Source organism: Carcharhinus amblyrhynchos, chromosome 9, assembly GCF_965287045.1.
Source record: "Carcharhinus amblyrhynchos chromosome 9, sCarAmb.v2.hapA, whole genome shotgun sequence".
Lineage (NCBI taxonomy): Eukaryota > Metazoa > Chordata > Chondrichthyes > Carcharhiniformes > Carcharhinidae > Carcharhinus > Carcharhinus amblyrhynchos.
The window spans coordinates 72927331-72952170 of NC_137332.1; the positions used below are offsets into that span (position 1 = coordinate 72927331).

Sequence of the window (24840 nt, forward strand, 5' to 3'; positions counted from 1 at the left end):
ACATCTCTATAAGATCACCCCTAAGTTTCCTGCACTTTCGGGGAAAAAAGGCCCAGTCTATCCAGTCTCTCCTTATAACTCAAACCATCAAGTCCTGGTAGCATCCACATAAATCTTTTCTGCACTCTTTCTAGTTTACTAATATCCTTTCTATATTTTCCAGCATGTTCTTGTTTGTGCTTCAGGAGAGGACTGTTCTAGTCAAACTAGTCAATGTGCAGTCAGCACATTGGTTAGTGTGCTCCATCGCTATGGGTTCTGAGGAAATCAAATGTAGAAAACAGTGGTAGAACAGAAAGGACCTGCAATGTTCAGCATTAAGTGTTTAATCAGTTGCTGCATGTTTAGACTCACATCAGGTCCCAGTCCAGCTGGTTCTCCTCAATATCTTCCATGAGCTTTGTTATTCTTCTTCGAAAATGTGGCTGAAACCTATTGTCATCTTCTAAGACGAGGGCCTTCTTCAGTCCTCGGTCGATAACCTGAATGATAGAGACAGAACTTTTAAAACTATGTTGGGGGATTAGCAGGGTAAATGAGAGTTACGGGAAGAGGGACTGAGTGGGATTGTGGCTGAATGGCTTCTTCTGTACTGTAGGGATTCTATGATTCTGAACTGTGGGTTTACCTCTGACAGTCTCTTCTGCAGCAAGAACCAGGACAAAACATTGAAGTCTGCAATAGAACTGCTCCCCAAAAATTTACTTAATCACAAAATGAATTAGATGCTCCCACACAATGTCCATGTAAAATATCTGATATAACTGAATCAAACCCGTAGCTTTCCTCATGACAATTGCTTCTCAACGGTTCTACCTTTCACACATATCCATGATAATAGAAGGTGCAGTTCTGAAATTGTATCTACTGCAGGGGAATCAGGTTGGCGTAATGTACTAAAGTTTTGAGCTTGTATATAATAAAGCAGAGAGATTTGGAATAGTACATATAATGCCTCATAAGTAATTTCATTTAATCATTGGAAGGCAAACACACCCCGCACATGGAGGAAGAATTTCCCCCAATAGCAGCCCCTGCATACATCCTAGTGATCAGCTGCCCACCATCTCACTCACAGATGGTGAAAATTATGAGAAAACCATCATAAGTGGTTATGATGCCTGGATCCCAATTATCAGGGCCAGGACCAGGACCAGGACCAATTGGCATCCTTGGGACTTGTTGTTGGGGGGGAGGGGGATGGGGGCAGAAGCATCCCAGGAGGCCACTGACCATTGAATCAGGTACTCATCCGCTTTGGGTAAGAACCTGACTTGGCCAAGCATAGCGGGCTGGGAGACATGCAATGGGTTTGATGCCCAGCAAGAATCCCTATCTGGCCCTCATGCCCAATTCAACGGGCCACCAGGAATCCCGACTCGGGCATCCCTGGAGAATGGCTTGCCTTAATTAATCAACTCCTGCTGTCATTACTTGCAATTCCTTAGACACAGCATATCTTCTGGCTGCAATTCCCAGTTATTTAATTACTGAGGACAGTGACAATTTGTCTGGGCTTCCATACCTGTTCATGTAAAATGTGGGAAATGAAATTTTTATCCCATTCATTTTGAAAGTGTGTGAAGACAGATGTTTTGTCCAACACTGTCAAAACAGACAGTTAATTGTACACCAAGCATTGGGGAAAAAAATGCTCATTCACTTGCATAACTTATGTCATGTCTTGTTAGCTCAGTACACGTGTATCAGGAAATGTCATCATAACTGAGGAATTACTATCTAAGATCATAAGCGGCAGTGCTGGAGGGGCTGGGAGATTTGTCCATCATGCCCCATTGTACAAATGATACAAATCAACCAAGCAAAAACCATTTTATCCTCAGAAGGAGAGATCATATCTGGTTCTGTTTTGGCTGGTGTCCAATCACTGTACTGTTTTCGTTATCCAAATTAAATACACATTTGATTACAGCTTTGAGATTCACGCTGAGATTGAAAAGATCAGTTTTCTGGTAGTGGGTCTATAAAATGGCTAACAGCTGCAAGCCAAACTAATGATCTTGTAGGATTGATGTTCACTTTTCTGTTGGTTCAAAAAGGTTTCCACCTTTATGTGCAAGAGGTCTGAGCTGCACTGCAGAACTGCATAGGCAGAATGTGTACTGAATAGCCTTGGCAGGTTTTATAAAGAGACTTATAGCTCGTGGTATGTACATGATGGAATAAAATTACAATCAGTGTCAGAACAGGAGGAAAAGGTTGCCATTTGAAAGATCGGTGAACATTTATTCCATTGCGCTGGAGACTGAAGGAGCACGGCAGCACAGTTGTTAGCAATCTGCCTCACAGAACCAGGGACCCAGGTTCGATTCCTGGTTTGGGTGACTGTGTGGAGTTTACATGTTCTCCCTGTGTCTATGTGGGTTTCCTCCAGATGCTCCGGTTTCCTCCCGCAGTCCAAAAATGTGCAGATTAGGTAGATTAGCCATGGCAAATATACAGGGTTACTGCAATAGAATGGGAGTGGGTCTGGATAAGATGCTTTATCGACGAGTCGATGCAGATTTGATGGGCCGAATGGCCTCCTTTTGCACAGCAGGCCTTTATTTCTGAATTATGTTTCAATATCAGCAGTATAAGATATACAGATGTATTTTCTCATGTCACGGAACATTTTTAAGCACTGGGAGCTTTAATAGAATGTTTGGTGGTTGATGAATACATGTTTATGTGTCAATGCATCTACAGAGCCTTGAAATAGGTGCATCTGTACATGGGAATCCATCTTCTTACCTCTTTCCAGATGTAATAATGACTCAAGAAGCAGCCTATTTCTCCCCGTGTCAGTATTCTTCCTGAGTAAAGGTCATGGTACCCTGGCAACATTTCAATGTTGAGGGCTTTCAGATGGCTTGTGTTGAGGGCTCTGTCAATACAAAACATCTGTCACATTATGGTACTCTATTTCTGAGTTGGGTTATGGAACGGATCCTCCATGGGGTGAAATAACCTGAAATGACACCAGAGCCTGAGGCTTTTCACATCATCATTATGTCCCAGTTCTACTGCACCATCAAATGGAAATTTTGGATGTAAACCTCTCAATCTTATATTCTGGGTTTTTTGAAAGAAGCCTAGTTACACATTACCATAATGTTTGAGGCACATGAATCAATCTGAGCTCCAGTTTCCTCCCACAGTCCAAAGATGTGCAGGGAAGGCTAGGAGGATTAGCAGGGTAAATGCATGGGGGTAAGGGAATGGGGCAGGGAGAAAGGATAGGCCTGTGTAAGATGCCCTGTCAGAGTGTTGGTGCAGACATAATGGGGTAAACAGCCTGCCTCTGCACTGTGGGGAATCTATGATTTGGGTACGAAGGACAAAGTGGAGCAACAAAATTAAAGGAGACAATTCTAAAAGGGGGACAGGGACAGAGGGAACTGGAGGTATATTGTTGAAGGTGACAGGGCAGGTTAAAAATCGGTTTAAACAAACGGCAACATGGGCTTCATAAGTAGGGGTGTAGAATCCAAAAACAGGAGTTATAATGGGCTTGTACAAAATACTGATTTGGCCTCAACGGGAATATTGGGCTGAATTTCACCCCTTCACCCGCCCAGAATCAGGGTGGGTGGGGCTCACAGAACGGCATTCTCCACTGGCCTCAGGTGGGATGTTATGAGCTTCAGGTGGGAGAGGTGGTAAAACTTTGGCAACTGTGTTCAACTTTTGGGCATCACACTTCAGGAAGGATGTGAGAAAGCATAGAGGAAGGATTCACAAGGACGGTTCCAGGGATGAGGAAATTCAAATAGGGGATTGATTGGAGAAGATGAAGCTGATTTCCTTGGAGAAGAGAAGATGAAGAAATCTGATAGAGGTGTTCCTAATGATGATCAGTCTGGACAGAGTAGATAGAGAGAAACTGTTCCCATTGGAGAAGGGGCCAGAAGTCAAAGGACATGATTAAAGTATGGAGCAATGGCAACATGAGGAAATTCTTTTTATACAGGGAGTGGTTATATAGGGAATGCACTGCCTGAGACCGTGGTGGAGGCAGGTTCATCTGTGACTTTTAAATAGGAGTGGGATCATTATCTGAAGAGAAAAACATTTGCAGGTCTGTGGGGAAGGGTGGGGGAATGATATTAGATATGTTGCATTTACAGAGAGTCAACATGGATCCAATGGGCTGAATGGCCTTCTTCTGTGCTACAATCATTCCATGATCCCATGATTATCTCAGTTCATTCCCAGCTGGCCGTAAGCTGAACCTGATTCTTATTTTGCAATCTCTTTCTATACACATTCTAGCTGACTTGAGTCATGGCTTTTTATTATGTCTTGCTGAGAATTCCCTTTTTATCCTTCTCTCTCCTTGTTACTGAAACCTTGAGCTGAAAATGAAAATATTGGAAAAATAACAAGGATGCTAAATAAATTATTACCTAAAAATGAGCAGTACTTTGACAATTTTATTTACGCATCATTGTAGAGTTAGGGCTGAATTTTCCTAGCCAGGTTTGGAGGTGGGGTTGAGGGGCTGGGGGGATGGGAGCTATGTGGGGAGTCTGTTGACTCTGTGGTGGCAGCCTGTTACTGGGAGGTCGCTGGGACATGGGTGGTTCATTTACTTGGAAGTATCAGGAGTATCAGAAGGAATTTCTTCCCTCAGACTGTAGTGAATCTGTGGAATTCTTTACTGCCGAGACCTGTAGAGGCTGGGTCATTAAATATGTTCAATGTTTAATTTGGTTTGATTTATTATTGTTACTATGTATTAATATACAGCCAAAAGTGTTGTTTCTTGCACGCTATACAGACAAAACATATCATTCATAGAGAAAGAAAAGAAAGAGTGCAGAATGTTACAGTCATAGCTAGGGCATAGAGAAAGATCAATTTAATGTGAGATAGTTGATATTGATGTCGAGATAGATGTATTTTAATCAATAAAGGCATCAAGGGTTATGGGGATAAGGTGGGAAGTGCAGTTGAGGATAATCACCTCAGATCAGTCATGATCTCACTGAATGGCCAACGTCTTTTGATCTTATGTTTTCATGGCTACAATGTACACAGGATTCAACAGCAACACAGGCATACTTCTGGAGAGACCACTCCTCTACCCTGAAGCCCCTCATTGTCCTTTGTCATCTTGTTTACAAGGAAGAGTGAGGCATCACGAGTGCCCTCCATTTCCCTCTTTGCCATTGCTCAGCTCTCCCAGCTGGGTTACCGCCCAGGCATAGTTGATGTTCTTCCTATTGGGCCTCCCACTCCCCTGGTCTACCCTTCATCCTCAATTAGACATCAAACGTGGGGGTGCCAATTAGATGACCCTCTCACAGGAAGTTGCTCCAGCAGGCTCACTGAAACCATGCACAAACTTGATCAGGGTCCCAAATGCACAGGGTAATTCAGCTTGTAAAATTAGTACCGCACAGCTAAAGTAATGTCTATTTATCAAGCATATATAAGAATTGTATAGCGTCTATTTATCACACTTACATAATTGTATTGGAAACTTTAAGTTAATTTTAACTCCCAGCAAGTAGCCCAGGAACCCTGAGTTTTACTGGGAAGCTGGCCCATTTTAACATCTAACCACTTTAACAACCAGGCAGCAACCCAAGTGGAAACAATACCAGAATTTTATGCCCCAATTTTCTCCAATAAATAACATTTTAACAAAAACAGTACACATTGAAGAAAAGCAATAAAAGTTCACTCTTTAACAGGTAAACAGAATCTATATGGAGTTATTGTACATATATTATTTTCTTTAAGCTCAGTACTTACTTCCCATCCACAGCATCTACTATTTTGACGTCAATGTCCTGTTCATAAAGTGTGCGGAGCATTCGTTGTCTCCTGTCTGTTCTGCGTTTGAGGTTTATCATGAAGATCTAAACACAAGTTCACATGAACTAATTACCAATACTGAATTGGCAGCAATACCTACCATTTTGAGGGCTTTTTTATACCACTGATGTTTTATCCCTTCAATGAAGTACAATGGGAATCTTTTCTTAATACACAAGTGAAACCATCTGCTCTGGTGAAAGGTCATTCAGACTTGAAATGTTGGCTCTATTCTCTGTCCACAGATGTGTCAGACCAGCTGAGATTTTTCAGCATTTTCTGTTTTTGCTTTGAATATTTGCAGTGCTTTGCTTGAAACTAGTCTTTGGAAAATGATTGCGGGTCCACATCTACTAACCAAGTTAGAAATTCTTAGGATATTCACACCTCCTCTATCCACTTACCAGATCAAAGGACTAAGTAATAAATCAAAGAATTTTATTTCTTTAGGTGGATGGAAATGATCCCTTGGTGTCATTCAACGAAGAGGCAGAAAGTTCTTCACATTGGTCATACTCCACCAATCAATGAGCCCAAAGGGACATCACAATACTCTGACAATTGGCGAGTCCGTTGGATTATCACAATATTCTGTGAATCAGTGAGTAAATGGAACTTTTGAAACCTTCCTTCACCAAGGAGTTGGTAGGATTAGTGCATGACTCCTGTCAATCAACCTAGTAAATACCTCGAGCTCTACAGTTTTAGTGGTCAGCTGTGGGATGGTATACATAATGTATGCAATTGCAAACACATTTATTGCAAACAGATTTATTGCACAAAGCCTTGATTTGCCACTTTGCTAATTTTATCGGTGGTACAGCCCAATATTTTATCATTACCAGGGAGCAACACTTATGACAAGTTTGCCACACTGGATGGCACAGTGGCACAATGATTAGCACTGCTGCCTCACAGCACCAGGGACCTGGGTTCAATTCTTGACTTGGGTTACTGTCTGTGTGGAGTCTGCACATTCTGTCTGTGTCTGCGTGGGTTTCCTCTGAGTGCTCCGATTTCCTCCCATAGTCCGAAAGATGTGCTGGTTAGGTGCATTGGCCATGTTAAATTCTCCCTCAGTGTACCCAAACAGGTGTCAGAATGTGGCGACTAGGGGATTTTCACAATAACTTCATTGCAGTATTAATAGAAGCCTACTTGTGACACTAATAAATAATTTCTAAACTAGGTGATAGGTTTTGGCATGGTGGTGGTGCAGGATGGGTGACAGTAGTGGAACAGCTGGTATATGGGCATTTCCTGAGCTCCATGCCATATGTAAGGCCCCAGTCGTGATCACTGGAAGCTCATTCAGATGGACAGGCTGCTCAGTGCATTCTCAGCTCCCCATCAGGGCCATTTTTGGCAATGGCTTCAATGAGGGCAGATAAGTGAATATCCATGATTCTGTAAGGGTAATGGAGAGTGATACTGGCTGCTGAAACACATAGATGCAGCGCCACAGCATAGTCAGAAATAGGTCTCTCATTTAAATTTTCCCTCAACCACATTTCTCCATCCCTGCCATACTGTTGGAGGTACCTAGCCATTGCTTGGGTGCAAGAGTAGATCAGGTCATTTGCCCTATGTTGCACTTACACCACATTGGCCATACTCCACCAATCAATGAGCCCAAAGGGATTTCACAATACTCCGACAATTGGTGAGTCCGTTGGATTATCACAATATTCTGTGAATCAATGAGTAAACGGGACATGTGCAATCTTCCTTCATCAAGGAGTTAGTAGGATTAGTGCATGACTCTTGTCAATCAACCTAGCAAATATCTCTAGCTGTACAGTTTTAGTGGTCGGATGTGGGATGGTATATACAATGTATGCAATTGCAAATACATTTATTGCAAACTCATCTATTGCACAATACCTTGAGAAATCAATTTGCCACTTTGCTGGTTTTATTGGTTGGATCACCCAATATTTTATCATTATCCAGGAAGCAATACTTATGACAAGTTTGCCACCCTGGGCGGCATAGTGGCACAGTGGTTAGCACTGCTGCCTCACAGTGCTGGGGACTTGGGTTCAATTCCTGACTTGGGTCACTGTCTGTGCGGAATCTGCACATTCTTCCCGTGTCCATGTGGGTTTCCTCCGCCTGCTCTGGTTTCTTCCCACACTCCAAAGATGTCCGGGTTAGGTGGATTGGCCATGCTAAATTGCCCCTTAGTGTTAGGGGGACTAGCTAGGGTAAATACATGGGGTTGTGATGATAGACGCTGGGTGGGATTGTGGTTGATGAGCTGAATGGCCTCCTTCTGCGCTGTAAGGATTCTATGATTCTATAAAATGCAGATCCTCCCTATGGGGAGAGGCAGGGGAATCCAGTAGAAAACGAAACTTGTTATTTACCACATTCCTATATGCCTCATCAAGCTCTTGTTTGTTGCTGTTTAGGTTTGAGGCAATTAAGTTTGCTTGTTTTGCAGGATTTGCAGGGGTGATATATTCAATTGTAACTAATTTGATAGAATTTCACACATAGCAATTTTATGGATGCAGTATTACGAGCAATGAAAGAAAAATGCTACATTAGCTATTATATTTACAGGGAGCTGTAAAGGGATCAATTTAGATTCAATCTGAATTCACTGCTGTTGAGCCAACAACATAAACTGCATTTATTAATTAACCAGTTCATTAGTCAGACCTTTTTTAAATTAATGGACTGATTTTGTTTCCAAAATTTCTCAAACTCATTTCCAGATGCAAAACAATTACGGGCCAAGCTAATGCTTCATGCACCATTCTATTTATAATAGCACCTCCATTGGACCTTCCAAATCCAATGGCAAGAAAGGCAGTTCAATAGGGGGCAACTCTCTCCCATGCCAATGTGCCCAATGTGTCACTACACATCAAAACCAGCTCTGTAATATGCCATTTGTATGTCTAGCACCTGTCTCCCTAAGCAACTGTTCTGCTCGAAACTCTGTCACAACAGGGGATTCCTAGGAGGACGGCTGAAACACTTTAGGGATGTCCTCAAAACATCCCTGGAGATGTCACACATCCCCGCTGATTCATGGACCCTGGCTTGTGACTGACCAAAATGGTGAAGGTTTATTCGGCAAGGCACCAAATACATCAAGCAACTTCTTTGGGAGCACACAGAGGCCCAAGTCAAGGCATCGGAAAAAGCAAACAAACTTCTAAACGCCCCATCTATCCAATCCTTGAAGTGCCACCTGCCCTCATGTGGCTGATCCGCTATCTTAGAACCCATCAAACTGAAGTGGAACAACTAATTCTCAATCCCCAGTGACCGCATAAAGACATGTATTTATAATCATGTTCTCCTTTTAATAATCTGCATAGTAATGATCCTTTGCATAATATTTGAGAAGGGCTGCTGTATGGAAAAATAAAACTGTAACTAAAGAAACAGCTGAGCTGAACAGCAGGATTAGTAGTTGCAACATCTGACCCCAGCAAGGAGCTGACCCACTTAGAGTGAGAGATCCATTAACAAAGATTCTCAAACCTTCTTACAGTTCAGGCTCTAGCCCTTTCTAATTAAATAGCTATGCTGTTGCACTGAACTACCTTTGTTATTATTCCTAAGATATTGCAAACTCATCTTGACTGATAAAGGCTATCAATATGTTCATTTTGGTACTATATCATGCTTTTGAAGATGACCTTTACTTCCTATAAATAACCTTTTCAATCAATAATCTTATGTTAACATAGTTTTTATGCTATTATTATTTTATTGTTGTAGCTAAAATGGTCGTGGATGAGTTTAACATAGAAACATAGAAAATAGGAGCAGGGGTAGATTGTTTGACCCTTTTAGTCATTATGATCATGGCTGCTCATCCGTCTCAATAGCCTGATCCCACCATTCCCCCGATATCCTTTGATCCCCTTCACCCCAAGAACTATATCCAACTCCTTCTTGAAGGCATATTAAGCTTTGGCCTCAACTGCTTTCTGTGATAGTGAACGCCAGAGGCTTTCCACCCTCTGGGTGATGACATTTCTCCTCATCTCAGTCCTAAAACGTTTGCCCCATATCCTTAAACTGTGACCCCCGGTTCTGAACTCACCTGCAACCCCCGCCACCCTCCCCCCACCACCCCCGTCATTGGGAACATCCTTCCTGAACCTGGCCTGTCTAGTCCTGTTAGAATTTTATAAGATTTTGAGATCTCCCCCGTATTCTTCTGAACTCCAGCGAATATAATCCTAACAACTCAATCTCTCCTCATACGTCAGTATCGCCATCCCGGGAATCAGTCTGGTAAACCTTCGCTACAAGAACATCCTTCCTCAGATAAGGAGACCAAAACTGTACACAATATTCCAGGTGTGACCTCACCAAGATCCTGTATAATTTCATCAAGACATCCCTGCTCCTGCATTCGAATCCTCTCACTATGAAAGCTAACATTTTCCTTCTTCACCCCCTGCTGCACTTGTATGCTTACTTTCAGCAACTGGTGTACAAGGACACCCAGTTGCACATTCCACTCTCTTAATCGATAGGCATTCAGATAATAACCTGTCTTCCTGTTTTTGCTACCAAAGTGGATAACCTTATATTTATCTACATTATATTGTATCTGCTATGCATTTGCCCACTTACTAATTTGTCCAAATCACACTGAAACATCTCTGCATCTTCCACATCCTAACCCTTGCATCTGCAAATTTAGAGATATCACATTTATATAAATATATATTGTGAATAGCTGGAGTCCTAGCACTGATCACTGCGGTACTCCATCCCTGGTCACCCTGCAGCTATGTCTCTGTAATCCCAACTATATCATACCTGTTTATATCTGTTTGTGCAATTACTTCATCCATTTTATTGCAAATGCAACACACGTTAAGGCACAAAGCCTTAAGGCTTGGCTTTTTAAATCATTTGTCCTGTTCCCATTAATTTTCACAGTGGCCCTGTTTGATTCCAGTCCTTGATTTCTCTGCATCAGTTTCCTTATTATCCTTATTGTTTTTTGTTCTTGTTCTTGATTTCCCCCTCTGCTGACCCTTTGCATTGCATCCCATTCCCCTGCCATTTTAGTTTAAATCCTCCCCAATCACGAACAAGTATTCCCCCAATGACATCAGTCCCAGTCCTGCCCAGGTGAAACCTGTTCAATTTGTACTGGTCCCACCTCCCCCAGAACTGATCCCAATGTCCCAGGAATCTGAAATCCTCCCCACTCACACCATCCCTTCAGCCACGTATTTATCCAATATATCCTACTATTTCTACTCTGACCAGCATGTGGCACTAGTAATAATCCTGAGAGCACCATCTTTGAGGTCCTACTTTTTAACTTACTTTTTAACTCCCTATATTCTGCTTTTAGGACTTCATCCTGTTTTTACGTATGTCACTTGTACCAATATGCACCACGACTACCGGCTGTTCACCCCACCACCTCCAGAATGTCTTGCAACCTTTCTAAAACATCCTTGACCTTAGCACCAGGGAGTCAACATACCATCCTGGAGTCACAGCAGAACTGCCTGTCTAACCCCTTTACAACTGAATCCTCTGCAACCATTGCACTCCCACACTTTTTAACCTTCCCCTGAGCAGCAGAGCCAACCATGGTGTAACGAAATTGGTTGTTGTTGCTCTCTCCTGAGAGGTGATTCCTTTCAACAGTGTCCAAAGTGAGTATATGGGCTTTGCAGGGGAATAGTCACAGGGAATTCCTGCATTAGCTGCCTATATCTCTTGCTGTCTCTGGTGGTCGCTCATTCCCTTTCTGCCTGTGAAGATTGAGCCTGCAGTGTGACCACCTCTCAATACGTACTATCCACGATACTTCACACTGTGAGGTGGAGAGTAAGATTAAAATCCTATTACATTCCCGAAAGATTATTATCTTTGTGGAATAATCAGTTGGCACATAATTTCATTCTGAGCAATAGTTTGTACGTGCTGAAGCTAACTTAGACCCAAAGCGTGGGAATTTTCCCATCATGGAATCATAGCAGGCAGGGATGGAACACACATTGGTCTGTTGGCCTCTGGTGGGATTTTCTGGTCTTGGGACGAGTGCGGCCAGATAATTATGGCCAAATTCTACTAACTAGGTTCTGGTTTGGTACAGCAAAGATCGTTTGATAAAAAAAGCTGGCAGTTTTCACTCTAACTCTTCATGGTCTTTCATACTTCAGTAATTGTTCAGCAAAGGCTATGCAGCCCTTTCTCTCACCTCATCGAATCCCATCTTGTCTGCATGTCTGACAGGTGCAGAAACATTTTTGGAAGGTTCCAGGGGAGGATGGTCAACTGCAAAACAGACAGGCAATTAAAAATGCACACATTTCATTGTGGTTTATATATTGTCAGTATAACCAAACAAACTTTGTATATTCTTTTTTAAATGATTGATGATTCATTATGATTTGGTTGAAAATGAAAAAAACTGGAACAATTTATGGCTGGGATTTTCCAGCAGACTAGTCAATTGCCTCTTGATGATCCCAGCAGCAGGTGGGGCTGCAATATTCCACCCGTATTTCAGGAGATGAACTGAATACAAATGTGTTGGAAGGCAGATGAATTGAAATAATGAATGTGTGGTTGATCAAAGTTATCTAATCCTGGGGTTTACTTCTGTCAGTGTGTACTCTCTATTTATTATTTATACACACCAAGCAACAGCCTCAAGGCTCCTTTTCCAGCATCTTCCAAACCCGTGACCTCTACCATCTAGAAGGACAAGGGTAGTAGATGCATAGAAACACTACCCCCTGCAAGTTCCCCTCCAAGTCACACACCATCCTAACTTGGAACTATATCACTGTTCATTCATTGTCACGGCATCGAACTCCCTGCCTGACAACAGTGTGGGTGTCCCCAGGGTCAGTCAGAGGAGAGGCCAGTAGGGCCATTTGGCCTGGGCCTCAAATTTAGTCACTTGTTAATTTTTTTGGCATTTGATAAATTTCACAGCTTGTTTTTATGCACATAAGGAATAGCATAGGAATGAAAAGTAAATTTTGCTGTTCCGTATTGTACATCATCAGCATTTGTGCAGCGTATCCTACTGCCGAAGGTACAAGTATGTACATATATTAAAGCAGCAGAGCTAGCACACAGTTGAAGTTGTACTATTTATTCACAGTGACTCTTTGTAATGGATAATTTTTCAACATAAAGTCCCAAGAATGAAAACTCTGCATTGCAAGCCAAAGGAATTGTTTCAAGAAATACTCAAATTTGGACTCTCTGGGGTGCTTCATAATATCACAATTACATTGGCTATTTCTGTTAGTTTGCTTGCATTAGTGGCTTTAGTTGAACATACTTTCAATGTGTTGAAGCAGGTAAAGAACTATCACCGTTCAGCCTCAGGACAACAACATTTGAATGGTCTTGCCATGCTTAATATCAACTGTGACATTGAACAAAAGCTAGACTTTTCTTCAATAATTAGCACATTTGCACAAAGAGAAAACCGTCGGTGCTGATGGCTAGAATATTTGCTGTATATTCAGCCTCTTCAACCAAAAACCTTTTTCTCCACGAGTTTCACACCATGCCCGTGGCAGCCTGCCTCTGATTTGCTCGCTCTGTCACAACTTGTAATCTGCGGGTTGTTCCTTTCAAACACCCCACCAACACTCCCCAGCCCTTGTTCCAAGTCCAGTCGAGTGGAATGGTTGCCTGGAACACAACAACAGGTTTCATGGAGGGAGTTCTCAGCAAACTACTGGATGGTGTTGAGCAGCGACTTGACATCCTGTACCTATAATTGGCCATTTGTCCAGCTAGCAAGGTCAACAACCTCTTTTGAGATGCTGTGTCTGTGATAGTGAGGGCAAGCTCACTCCATAAGAGGACAGGGCCACAGGACCGAAAGAAGGGTAAATCTGCATCTGCTAACTCACCCCTCACACCTACTCACCTCGTGGAGTCTCAACACTTGTCATGACAACCTCACCCCCCACCCACCCCTTCCCATTATCCTCCCAGTAGCTCTGCTGCTCCTTACATTCCCGCTCCCACTCAGTCCCCATGCATACTAGACGACCATCTGACCTTCCACTACACCTGCTCACATTCTTCCCGTCTGTCTCATTGCAGGACACAGCCAGCCGGATTGATGCCTGAGTTCAAGGCCCATATGCCCTTCAAAGAACAAGCTCTTGAGCTGGCTGGAGAGGAGCAGAATCACAACTGTGCAGAGGGCGGTTAGGGCTCAAGGCAAGGGAGAATCCTGAACACATGTGAGTGACCTTCCTCCTATCAGTGTACCCCTGCCCAGCACTGGTACCACTTCCCTTCCACTCAAGCACAATCAGTCGAGAAGCCTGGACCATCCTCATGCCCTCTGGACACCACAGAACTGGGCAGCTTCAAGAGAGACATCTCAGAGAGCAGCACTGAAGGGATGTCACAGCTATCACTCTGACCATGCCCCTCAGAGCAGATGTTCACATCTCAGTGCATTCAACCGATCTGTATTCTAACCTCGTAGGAGCATGAGACATTGCCACCCCTCATGTCCTGGGTGGGGTGACTGATGAGTACCACCATCTTACACCAGGGGCAACTTGTGTGAGACACCATGCAGTAATGGAAAGGTGAATGTGAGCCTTGATGTTCAATGCTTAGGCCACAGTTCCCAAAGGGTTAAGTAGTGGGAGCCAATTAGTTGCACATTCATGCATGTTCCTATTTCCAAATGCCATTGTTGAAGACCAATCCCTCACTGGTGCCCTCAAGCATAGTGCGGGAGAGGGTGGGGGGTGTGGTCAAGGGCAGCCACCAGAACCCTAGAGGCTCACAGCATGAAGGGCCAATAGGGCTTTCAAGCAAGCTCACTCTCCACAAGATATGGGAATGAATACCCCTGCTGCTCCACCCACCCCCACCACCCCTGCCCCAAATTGCACCTGTCTGGTTCCCCAGCATCCTTTCTCGTATGGCCTCAGCAATTGGCACCTTGGAGGGTGATGAAGACCTGAGTGCTAACCTTGGATATCCCCTTTAGAGGTGAGGTCACCGATTCTTGTTTTTATACAGCTGTTGTAGATCGTGCCAGTATGACATCATGGCAATGTGCAATGAATATTCACGGAGGGGAGAGGAGTCCCAACGGGAGGACTCACTAATAAGATGCTAACGTATCTAAATTAGGTCCCCGAACTTCCCGGATAGCAACCTCCTTCCATCTGCGATGAGGGGTGTGGAGAATCAGAAATCGTGATCGTGCCAGCGAGAATCACGTTTCCTGGTTCGCCCAGGATTTTATGCTCACATTGCCATTCTAGCTGACGGCTAACATGGGCTCAATATTCTTCTCATGGTGTGAAAGCATGTTTTCAAATGCATACTTAACACTTTAAACACTGCCAGCTCATTAATCCAGGGTGATTATCAAGATGTGCCAAACATGTGAAATATGACCCTCTCTACTGTTATCATAAGTTTGCTACTTTTTATATTTGCAGCACCTGAAGTGGAGATGGAAAGGAATTTGTTGCTCAGTTTTCATCTCAATCTCCAGCCTTCGGCAAATTCCATCAGGGATTCCTAATGTCCAACTTAACTAGAGAGGGCCAATGATTTGTAAAACTGGTAAGCCTCAGGACTGTCCCCAGTAGCCCAGTGTGCAAAAATGTATCAGGTGGTACCGCACCATTCAGATCAAAGGTCCCTGGAGTTGATCCCTGTTTTCTATTGAGTTGACCAACCTCGGTTGTTGCGGGTGTAAGTGCCACACTTGAGCCTCAGCAGCCCCAAGCTACAAACTGGAAAAGTGACATGCTCCAGGCTTAGTGTGCACAGCGACCACCAGTGATGGTGCACCAAGTTAGCTGACACAAAGTTAGCTCTGATGCCAATCCAAGGTCAGAATTGTCCAAGCGCTCCATTTTCAAGTTTGCCACTGCCCTACTCATGTATATTTTGTTGGGTTAAATGTCTGTCTTTGACAATGTGAGTCAAATGGAACAGCACAGCAATGGGTGGGAAAGCATCCACTGGTGGAGCTTTCCCAGAGTCTCCTTTAGTGCAAGAGAGGATTTGGATGGGTCGAAGACTTCTGGGTGTCCCCTGGATGGATTTAATTTAATGAATTCTTTGATTCTTACTGAAGCGGTTTACATTCATGAAGTAAAACTAATTCTGCGTGGCTTTCCTAACCACGTAACTTAATTAAGGTAAGTAGGTGAATAAGTAACTTTGCGTTCCAATTATTTCTCTTATAATAAGCCAGTATTTCACACCTTGCCTGTGATTTGGTGATTCCTTTTTCTGAAACGTTCCACTGTGCATGGAGGATTTAAATTATTTATTAGAAAATGTCTCATGGCTGATACAGATTTTTTTTCTGTCTTTGCCAGCAGACTTACTCATTCTTTCGATAAGAACGTGGACAAAGCTTTCAACATCCTCTTGCAAGGACTGTTGGGCCTTTAGTGGGACTGGAAGATAGCCGTAGTGTTCTCTGTTGCATATGTGCATCTGAATCTCTAGAATGAAACAGAAAATAACAATTAATCAGTATTTGTTCTGTTAGAATGTGAAAGAACAATATAGAATTAATTTAGGAATATTAGATCACACGTTACTTGGGTAAACTCACAGTGAAACATATTGTGATAGGAGCAAAAACCAGTTTGCCAAGCAACATGGTTAATTCCCTTTATGGTGTGAATTCACTAGTAAGAAATACACACATGTAAATTGGTTTTCCAAGGTTTTTGCTTTAACACTAGCATGTAAGCTTATAATCCTGGCCTTGATAATTAAACTGCAGTCAGATAAAAGAACAAAATGCCTCCAGCTCTATTATCTTGTTGGAACCTTTACTTTAACAAAGAAAAATTGACCAAGATCCAGTTTTCAAGAACAAATTCAAAATATTTTTTAGACATTCATTATAATAAGTTATCCTTTACTTATTGTGGGATATTGATGAAGGGTAATCTTGTGATAGGTATACACAAATAGGAAAAATATAAGTATTAGGTAGAACTCATATATTAGGACATTGTACTTTAGAATTGAGAAAATGGTTACAGGCTAACTGGTAGCCATTTTTACCCAGAAATACATGGACAGTTTAATTACAAGCAGCTATGATTTTGAAAATAAGCATACACTGTGAAGGATTTACACAAACAAATCGGTAGAATTTATTTACATTTAGGATAGCATACTATAGAAATGAGGCACATATTCATGGATAGCCATTTTTAACCAGAAACCTTAAAACATAAACATGGGCAGCACAAGTTCACAACTCTGGTTCCAACAGATATTAAACGGATCTTACCTGTGCCACGCACATAGTAGCACCACAGCTTTTCTAGTTCTCTTTGCACTAAGGTGGCACGGTGGCACAGCGGTTAGCACTGCTGCCTTAAAGCACAGGGAGCCAGATTCAATTCTGGCCTTGGGTCACTATTTGTGTGGCGTTTGCACATTCCCCCCATGTCTGTGTGGGTTTCCTCCAAGTGCTCTGGTTTCCAACTACAGTCTAAAGATGTGCAGATTAGGTTGATTGGCCATGCTAAATTGTCCCTTCGTGTCAGAGACGTTAGCAGGGTAAATACGTGAGGTTACTGGGATGGGACTTGTGTGGGATTGTTGTCGATGCTGCTGGATGGGCCGAATGGCCTCATTCTGCACTATATGGATTCTATGGTTCTAAGAGAAAGGATTTTGGAAAAGATAAGGAAAAGCTCTAAATTCATGTCGAAAGAAACTTCAGGAGAATTTACGATGGTGTTGTTTCTCTTTCCTATTGGAAAGACATCAAGGGTGCGAATCTGATTGGGGCCAGTGCAGGAGCAGGGAGAGTGGGTTTAGTGCTGTTTTGGTCCTCACGTCTGATTCAACAGGCACCGGGAATCCTGGCTACAGCTAGCGGTCACGGAGAATTGCCCTCACTGCATCTGGAATTAATTCCCCCACAATAATCTCCCCTTCAATGTCAGTAAAACAAAGGAGATAGTCAGGAAGTGACAGTGATGAAGTGGAAATGGTCAAGAGCTTCAAGTTTCTAGGTGTCCAGATCATCAACAATCTGTCCTGGTCCCTCCACACTGATGCTATAGTTAAGAAAGCCCACCAATGCCTCTACTTTCTCAGGAGACAAAAGAAATTTGGCATGACTGCTACAAATCGCACCAATATGTACAGATGCGTCATAGGAAGCATCCTTGCTAAATATATCACAGCTTGGTATGGCTCCTGCTCTGTCCAAGATCGCAAGAAACTACAAAAGATTGTGAATGTAGTCCATCTCGAAACCAGCCTCCCATCCATTGAGTCAATATATCCCGCTGCCTCGGAAAAGCCGCCAGCATAATTAAGGACATCACACACTCCAGAGATACTCTCTTCTACCTACTTATTTGGGAAAAATATACAAACTTTTGAAAACATGTAACAAGCGACTCAAGAAGAGCTTCTTCCCTGCTTCCATCAGATTTTTGAATGACTCTATCAAATATTAAGTTGATCTTTCCCTTCACCTTATCTGTAACTGAAACATTATATTCTACATCCAATCCTTTCCTTCTCCCTGGTGTACTCTATGAATGGGATGTTTTGTCTGTACAGCGCACAAGAAACAATACTTCTCGCTGTATCCCAAGTCATGTGACAATGATAAATCAAATCAAATCAGTCAATATAATAACTGGGTTCTGTGGTTCTTACTGGTACATTAGCACATATGATGCTACCTTGCCAGTAAAACTGCAATCATATATAAGAAAGATGGGCCTCAAGTCTTATTATTTTGTTGGACGCTGTCCCTTGACTGTTAAGTGACCTCCTGTTTTTAGGAATAAATTTAAAATGACATCTCTTCGAAATTGAATGGGCACCCTCATCATAGATGGTGGTTCTCTCACCAAATATAGGATATTAATGAATCTATTATTGATCAAATGACCATCATGCATGTAACCAATAACTATACAACCCCAAAGTTCATCATGAATATCTCAACTCAATCTTACATCTTCAGATTTCTTCATTAACCTGGTCTGACCCCAGCGAATCTTGCATGTTTGGCAATGATGATAATATATCTTTAATATTTGATGAATATCCTTACTTTGAAATGCTCTTTCTGTAACAAGTCTAAACCTAGGATTCTCATATAGGAATAAGAACTAGCTATCTTCTTTTTGGGATTCATCTCATTTGCAATTTATGTATAACTGCTTCAATTGTATGGTTTCCTTTTTAATGAATTTGTGTGTGTTTAAAATGTACATCATCGCGGTAATAATCCTTCATTTGTAGGTCAAGCAGCGTTTACATCACATTATGTGTCCTTGGGTCTCGCTGCCTCTGACTAAGGTTGTCGGGGAATTAGTCTTTGAATAATCTTTAAATATTAATAAAAGTTGTAAGATATCACATTGTCCTTTCTTTTGGGAATTTTTCTATGGTGTGATTTATTTTGCAATTTTTCTTTTCCTAAAAAATCTGTACAGACTCAAAACTTAATTTCTCCTATTTAATCTTCTGTATCAAAGATTCATGGAGTAGTCTCCTGTTCTCTTACAGTGGGGAAATATTTAGTGGGGATTCATCTAAGCTCTTATAATATCCAGGAAAATTACGATCTAGATAAAAAAAAATTATCAGGCAATCGGGAAGAAGGATATAATCTCGACAGATGGAGGTTGTTTAGACTCAGTGAATGCACTTATGTGTCCTCAAATCTGACTTCCTCTGGTTGAAGTTGAGGTGGGTTAATGAGGAGATAGGCCTTATCTCAAATAATCCCAAACTATGTCCAAAAGTGTGCAGGATAGGTGGATTGGCCAGGCTAAATTGGCCCTTACTGCCCAAAAAGATGTTCAGCTTAAGTATATTAGCCATGGTAAATACACAGGGTGATGGGGTGATGGGGACAGGGCAAGAGTGGGGAAGGGGAGGATTGACCCAGGTAAGATGCTCTTTCAGAGAGTTGGTGCAGGGTCAATGGGCCAAATGTCCTCCTTTGCACTGTAGCAATTCTATCTAGCGATTCCATTCTATTCTAAATGGGCAAGGATTGCAATTAACCATGGTATCGTGCCCAAAACGGAATCTGAGTTTTTATACAGAATCTACATTCATATCTAAGCGTGTTTTTTTAGGTTAAGTATACAAGGAGTGTTTTGCTGACAGTGAGTGTCAGACCTTGATTCAAGGATCCACAACAACAAATCCAATAGAGCTTACATGACAATTTCCCTCAATTCACCACTTGAATCGCGGGAGTGAGTGAGTGAATGAGTGTGTGTGTGTTTGTGTGTGTGTGAGAAAGTGAGTGAGTATGTGTGAGAGAGAGTGTGTGTGTCAGAGAATGATTGCATATGAATGATTGTGTGCATGAGAGAGTGAGTGTGAATGTGAGAGAAAGTGAATGTGCCTGTGTGTGGGTGTGTGTGTGGTTCACTGCAATCCTTGGGTTCTCTCACATCCTCATCCTCACTCCCAGACACAACAGACACTCAACTCAACAGGAGTGAAGATAGGTGGTTGACACCCTGACATTGAAATGAGCTGGTCATACTACTCTTGTCCTTTCAGCCTCCCATACATCAACTCTAATTGTCATCTTTGTTCATTACTTAATTTAAAAAAAATCAAATTGACTTTTTTTGCTCAGCAAGTTGTTTCTTTATTTCATAGCTGCACTTTTTAAAAATTTATGTTTAATGTTGTGCAAAACCTTATCTGTTCCTTGAGTGGGAAAAAATTGAAACGTGGGTCCTCATACAAATTGGATGAATGGAATAGCGATCAGCGAAACTCCAGGCAGGAACAACATTATCCCCAACAGCAAGCTCCTCGGCCTTTTGATTAAGATCAAGCACAAGATCAAGTCCAAAATCAGTGTGATGCCTGTTCTTGTCAGCTTGGATCCAGTATGTCCCCTTTGTGGGGAAAATGAATTGGATTCAATTCAAATTTGAATTGGTTTTTGAACCAAGGGGATGGATGAAGGGCTTGTCCTGTCCACTCTATGCATTGGCTTTGTAACTCTGAGAAAGGACAGTGTCCCCAAGAGGGAAAAACAGAAACCAGATAAAAAGATCAGGGCCAGAATTCTCTCATCCCACCCACCATTGGAATTCTAGCAATCAGGGGGCGGCCCATGTAATGCCCTACTGAAGTCAGGCAGGAATCTCTGGTTTTCAGGCGAGTGTGGCCGGAGAATCCCACCCCAGAAGTTGGACCAGCAATAAAACTCAGGGTCCTGAGGATCATAACATACAGGGTTGGCTACCTGACACCCAGCCAGGGCCTCTAGAATTCCCGCATGCCCTGGAAATCCTGTCTACTGAAGCTTTCTTTGAAACAAGAGCTAATTACATTATTATGGACTCCAGAATTATAAATCTTAAGTGGGTAGATTTGGGAAGCCCAGTATGTAACATACTGTTGGGGGGATTCGCATGCATTCAATACACAGACAATTGAATGCTGAAACATATACAGGGTCACAGTTATTCAAGGGGCAGGATTAGTACCAGTCTAAACCTGTCCTCTCATTACGAGATGTACCAAGCAAAAACTCTACTTCAAAATTTCAACCATGCATGAGTACTGACCAGGATGTTGTCACTACCTTGTGGCAATAAAATTACACTTGATACAAGCTGCCACCCCCCAGCCGCTGCTGCCGCTTCGCCCCCCCGCCCCCCCCATACAAGCAATGGCAAATTTAGGATCATAAAGTGAAATTGGATCTTCTTAACTTTATTAAAGAATTAGAACCATAGAGTCATCACAGAACAAAGAGAGGCCAATCAATCTGAACTGACTCTCCAAAAAGAGCATCTTACCCAGGCTCACAGCCTCAAACCCTGCAACCCCGCGCATTTATCATCTTTTGATATTAAAGTTAAAGTTTATTTATATGTCACAAGTAAGGCTTACATTAACACTGCAATGAAGTTACTATGAAATTCCCCGAGTCACCACACTCCAGCGCCTGTTTGGGTCAATGCACCTAACCAGCATGTCTTTCAGGCTGTAGGAGGAAACTGGAGCACCCGCACACTAAAGAGCAATTTAGCATGGCCAATCCAGCTAATCCACATATCCTTGGATTGTGGGAAAAAACCAGAGCAGCTGGAGAAAACCCATGCAGACATGGGGAGAACTTGCAGACTCCACACAGTGACCCAAGGCCGGAATTGAATCCGGGTACCCTTGTTGGAAGAACAAGGGGCAGGATTATCTGTCTCACCCGCAGAAAAATTTCTGGTGGCGGAGACAGCTTGCCATCGGCCAGATCTTCTGCGGGTGGTGGGAGGGAGGGGGGAAAGAGATGAGTCTTCGGCGGGACTGGAAGATCCCATTGGCAAGAAGGGCCAGAATATCCCACCCAAGGGATTCTAGTCAAAATGCCATCTCCAACTAATTCATTCACCAGGTGGGGGATGGAGGCTAGCGATTGATTATAGGGCTCATTAAAATTACAGCCCTGCATAATACACAGCAGCAGAATTCCATGGCCCTGCGATCCATTATCAGGAGAGAACATTATGCTGCAATGACCTTGTTAATGGCTTTTTCTCAGAACTGATTAAAGACACTGATTGGAACAAAGCAGCTATGACTTGCACCAGATAGCTCCCGGTATTGCCGGATTTCAAAGTAGCTCTATTGTTTTTTTCTGCCCTGACGTGAATATTTCAAAGGACGCTAAAAATGTTAACACTGAGATATCTAATATTTCCATGTCATATGCTAACCTCAGGAACAACTAGAATCCCTTTTCTTACTTTTGCTGGTTTTCTGATAAACATTAAATAAAATCTCAGTTGGTGTGCGGAGAGGCAGACTTTCTTGGATTGCAAAGAACAGGAAAGAGTGGCAGACTGAGATGGATCGTAAGGAAAAACTAGCCACAGTGCAAGATCCTAAAACCTTGAAGAATTTACAGTTCACTTTGAGGCGTTGCAAGGTTTTTCACACCAGATTTTGGTAAATTCTCGCAGGACCTCCATATGCGAGGGTCCCCAGACAATAATCTGGAGCTGTAACAATTACTCAGAGAAATGAGGAAAGCCATGACCTTGAATAGCGAGACACACCTTAATGCTCACATTGGGATATAACCAAAAATAGCAGTTGCTATGTTTTACAATGGAAAGAAGCATTTTACCTGTCCAATTTCACTCTTACAATTTCAGTAATATTGAAATAATATTACTGAATAACATTGAGTACTATTCATAGAAAGAGCGAGTTATGACTATGGTAGTTCAATGTCTTATTACAACAAGGGCACTGCAGCGGACTGACCCTACTACAATCTATACTGTGATTCTTTATTTAAGCTCAGTGCTCAAGATGGCTTCTGATGAGACAAAAGCAACAAAAATTTGATATGATAAATGGGCATCATTTTTGAACAATCCTACACTGAATTTTAAGTTCCTGCCACCACTTAGGTAGTTTGTCCATCTTCCTGTTCTGGAAGGCAATGCTAGCGAGGAGCAAATTAAAACCAATGCCTATCAGACCCACCTACAGAATACTATCAGTTGGTTCAAAGCGATTGGTTTTCAATGTCAACAATTTCGATTCAATAGGTGCATCCCAGCAATTGTCAGCTTGGATGGGGACTAGTGGGAACCTTGAGGCCCCTATTCCGTTATTCCAGAAGAATTACTATCCATACACTTTGAGCAAAAAATAAGATTATGTAGCAGCGGCACTTAAAATTTATTTATTAGTCTTACAAGTAGGCATATGTACACTGAAGCTACTGTGAAATCCCTTGCTCACCAACTCCGGGTCTGTTCGTGTACACTGAGGGAGGATTTAGCATGGCTAATGCACCCAACCAGCACAGCTTTCAGACTGTGGGAGGAAACTGAAGCACCCGAAGGAAACAAGTAATATAGGGAGCTGTACATTATCATTATCCTTCTTATAGAATCATAGAATAGAATCATAGAACCCTACCATGCAGAGGTGGCCATTTGGCTCATCGAGTCTGCACCGACCACAATCCCACCCAGACCCTATCCCCACAACCCCATTCATTTACCAAAACGAGTCCCCATGTTATTAAGGGGCAATTTAGCATGGCCAATCCACCTAACCTGCACATCTTTGGACTGTGGGAAGATACCGGACCATCCAGAGGAAACTTACATAGACACGGGGAGAACATGCAAACTCCACACAGACAGTGACCCAGGACAGGAATCAAGCCCAGGTCCCTGGCACAGTCTGTCCACATATTTCTGAGCCAAGTATGTCCATATATTTTATTCCATCAAAGAGTGGCTTCACCAGTTGGCGGTGAAGTGGTTCTTTGCTGGCTGCTTGTCTCTTTGCATCTCAGCCACAATATACATCAAAACCCTAGAGATGTTCTCATACTTGGTTTCCTGGGAACACCTTCCAGCTGTGGCTGTGCCAAGCAATTGCTGTCCCAAAGCCTCAGAGTTTCCTTGTCATCTATAGTAAGAGACCTATCTTTAGTCTCAGAAGTAGATATAGAGGACAGCTTGCTCTATGCTCTGGTCTTTGCATATTCAACCCAGTGCCACATAAGAGGGTTACTCATCACCAGCAGAAACATCATGTGTTGTCCTGAACACAAATATTTTATGGAAAGCCCGGAATAGGTATAAATATACTGTATATATTTAAACAAATTTGATATACTGGGAAAAGATCAAGTAAAGAGATATTACTTACAGCTATAAATCTAATTACTTAACCCTGCCTGGAAGTGAATGAGAGACAAGGAATGTTCTTATATTTGTAAATAAACAGATTGTGAATGCTGTTCATATACACAACGTTACTTAAAATTACCTCTTGCCATACATAGGAACTAGAGACCAATAGTTTAACAAATTGAACTAAGTTGTTGTCAAATTCATGGTACGACATGCTGAATGAATATAAGATTTAAAGGTTATACTGTCATCGGCTTTGGGCACAGGCAATACTCAAAACCAGAGTATTTCTAAGCTTCAATAACTTGTGCACAAGTGAGACCACAATGCAGCACAAAGCATTGCAAGG

The 24840-nt window shown here is 42.4% G+C and overlaps 1 protein-coding gene across 1 annotated transcript in view; it reads right to left on the bottom strand.

Moving 5' to 3' along the window:
* The window catches only part of LOC145348585 (procollagen galactosyltransferase 2-like), a 59524-nt gene that overhangs the window by 7559 nt on the left and 27125 nt on the right, over positions 1-24840 (bottom strand). The window contains exons 5-9 of the mRNA XM_080196773.1: positions 16179-16298; positions 12029-12105; positions 5764-5870; positions 2755-2887; positions 355-482 (exon numbers count right to left, since the gene is read on the bottom strand). Coding sequence (XP_080052899.1) covers positions 355-482; positions 2755-2887; positions 5764-5870; positions 12029-12105; positions 16179-16298 — 565 coding nt within the window. The remainder of the gene's footprint in view (positions 1-354; positions 483-2754; positions 2888-5763; positions 5871-12028; positions 12106-16178; positions 16299-24840) is intronic.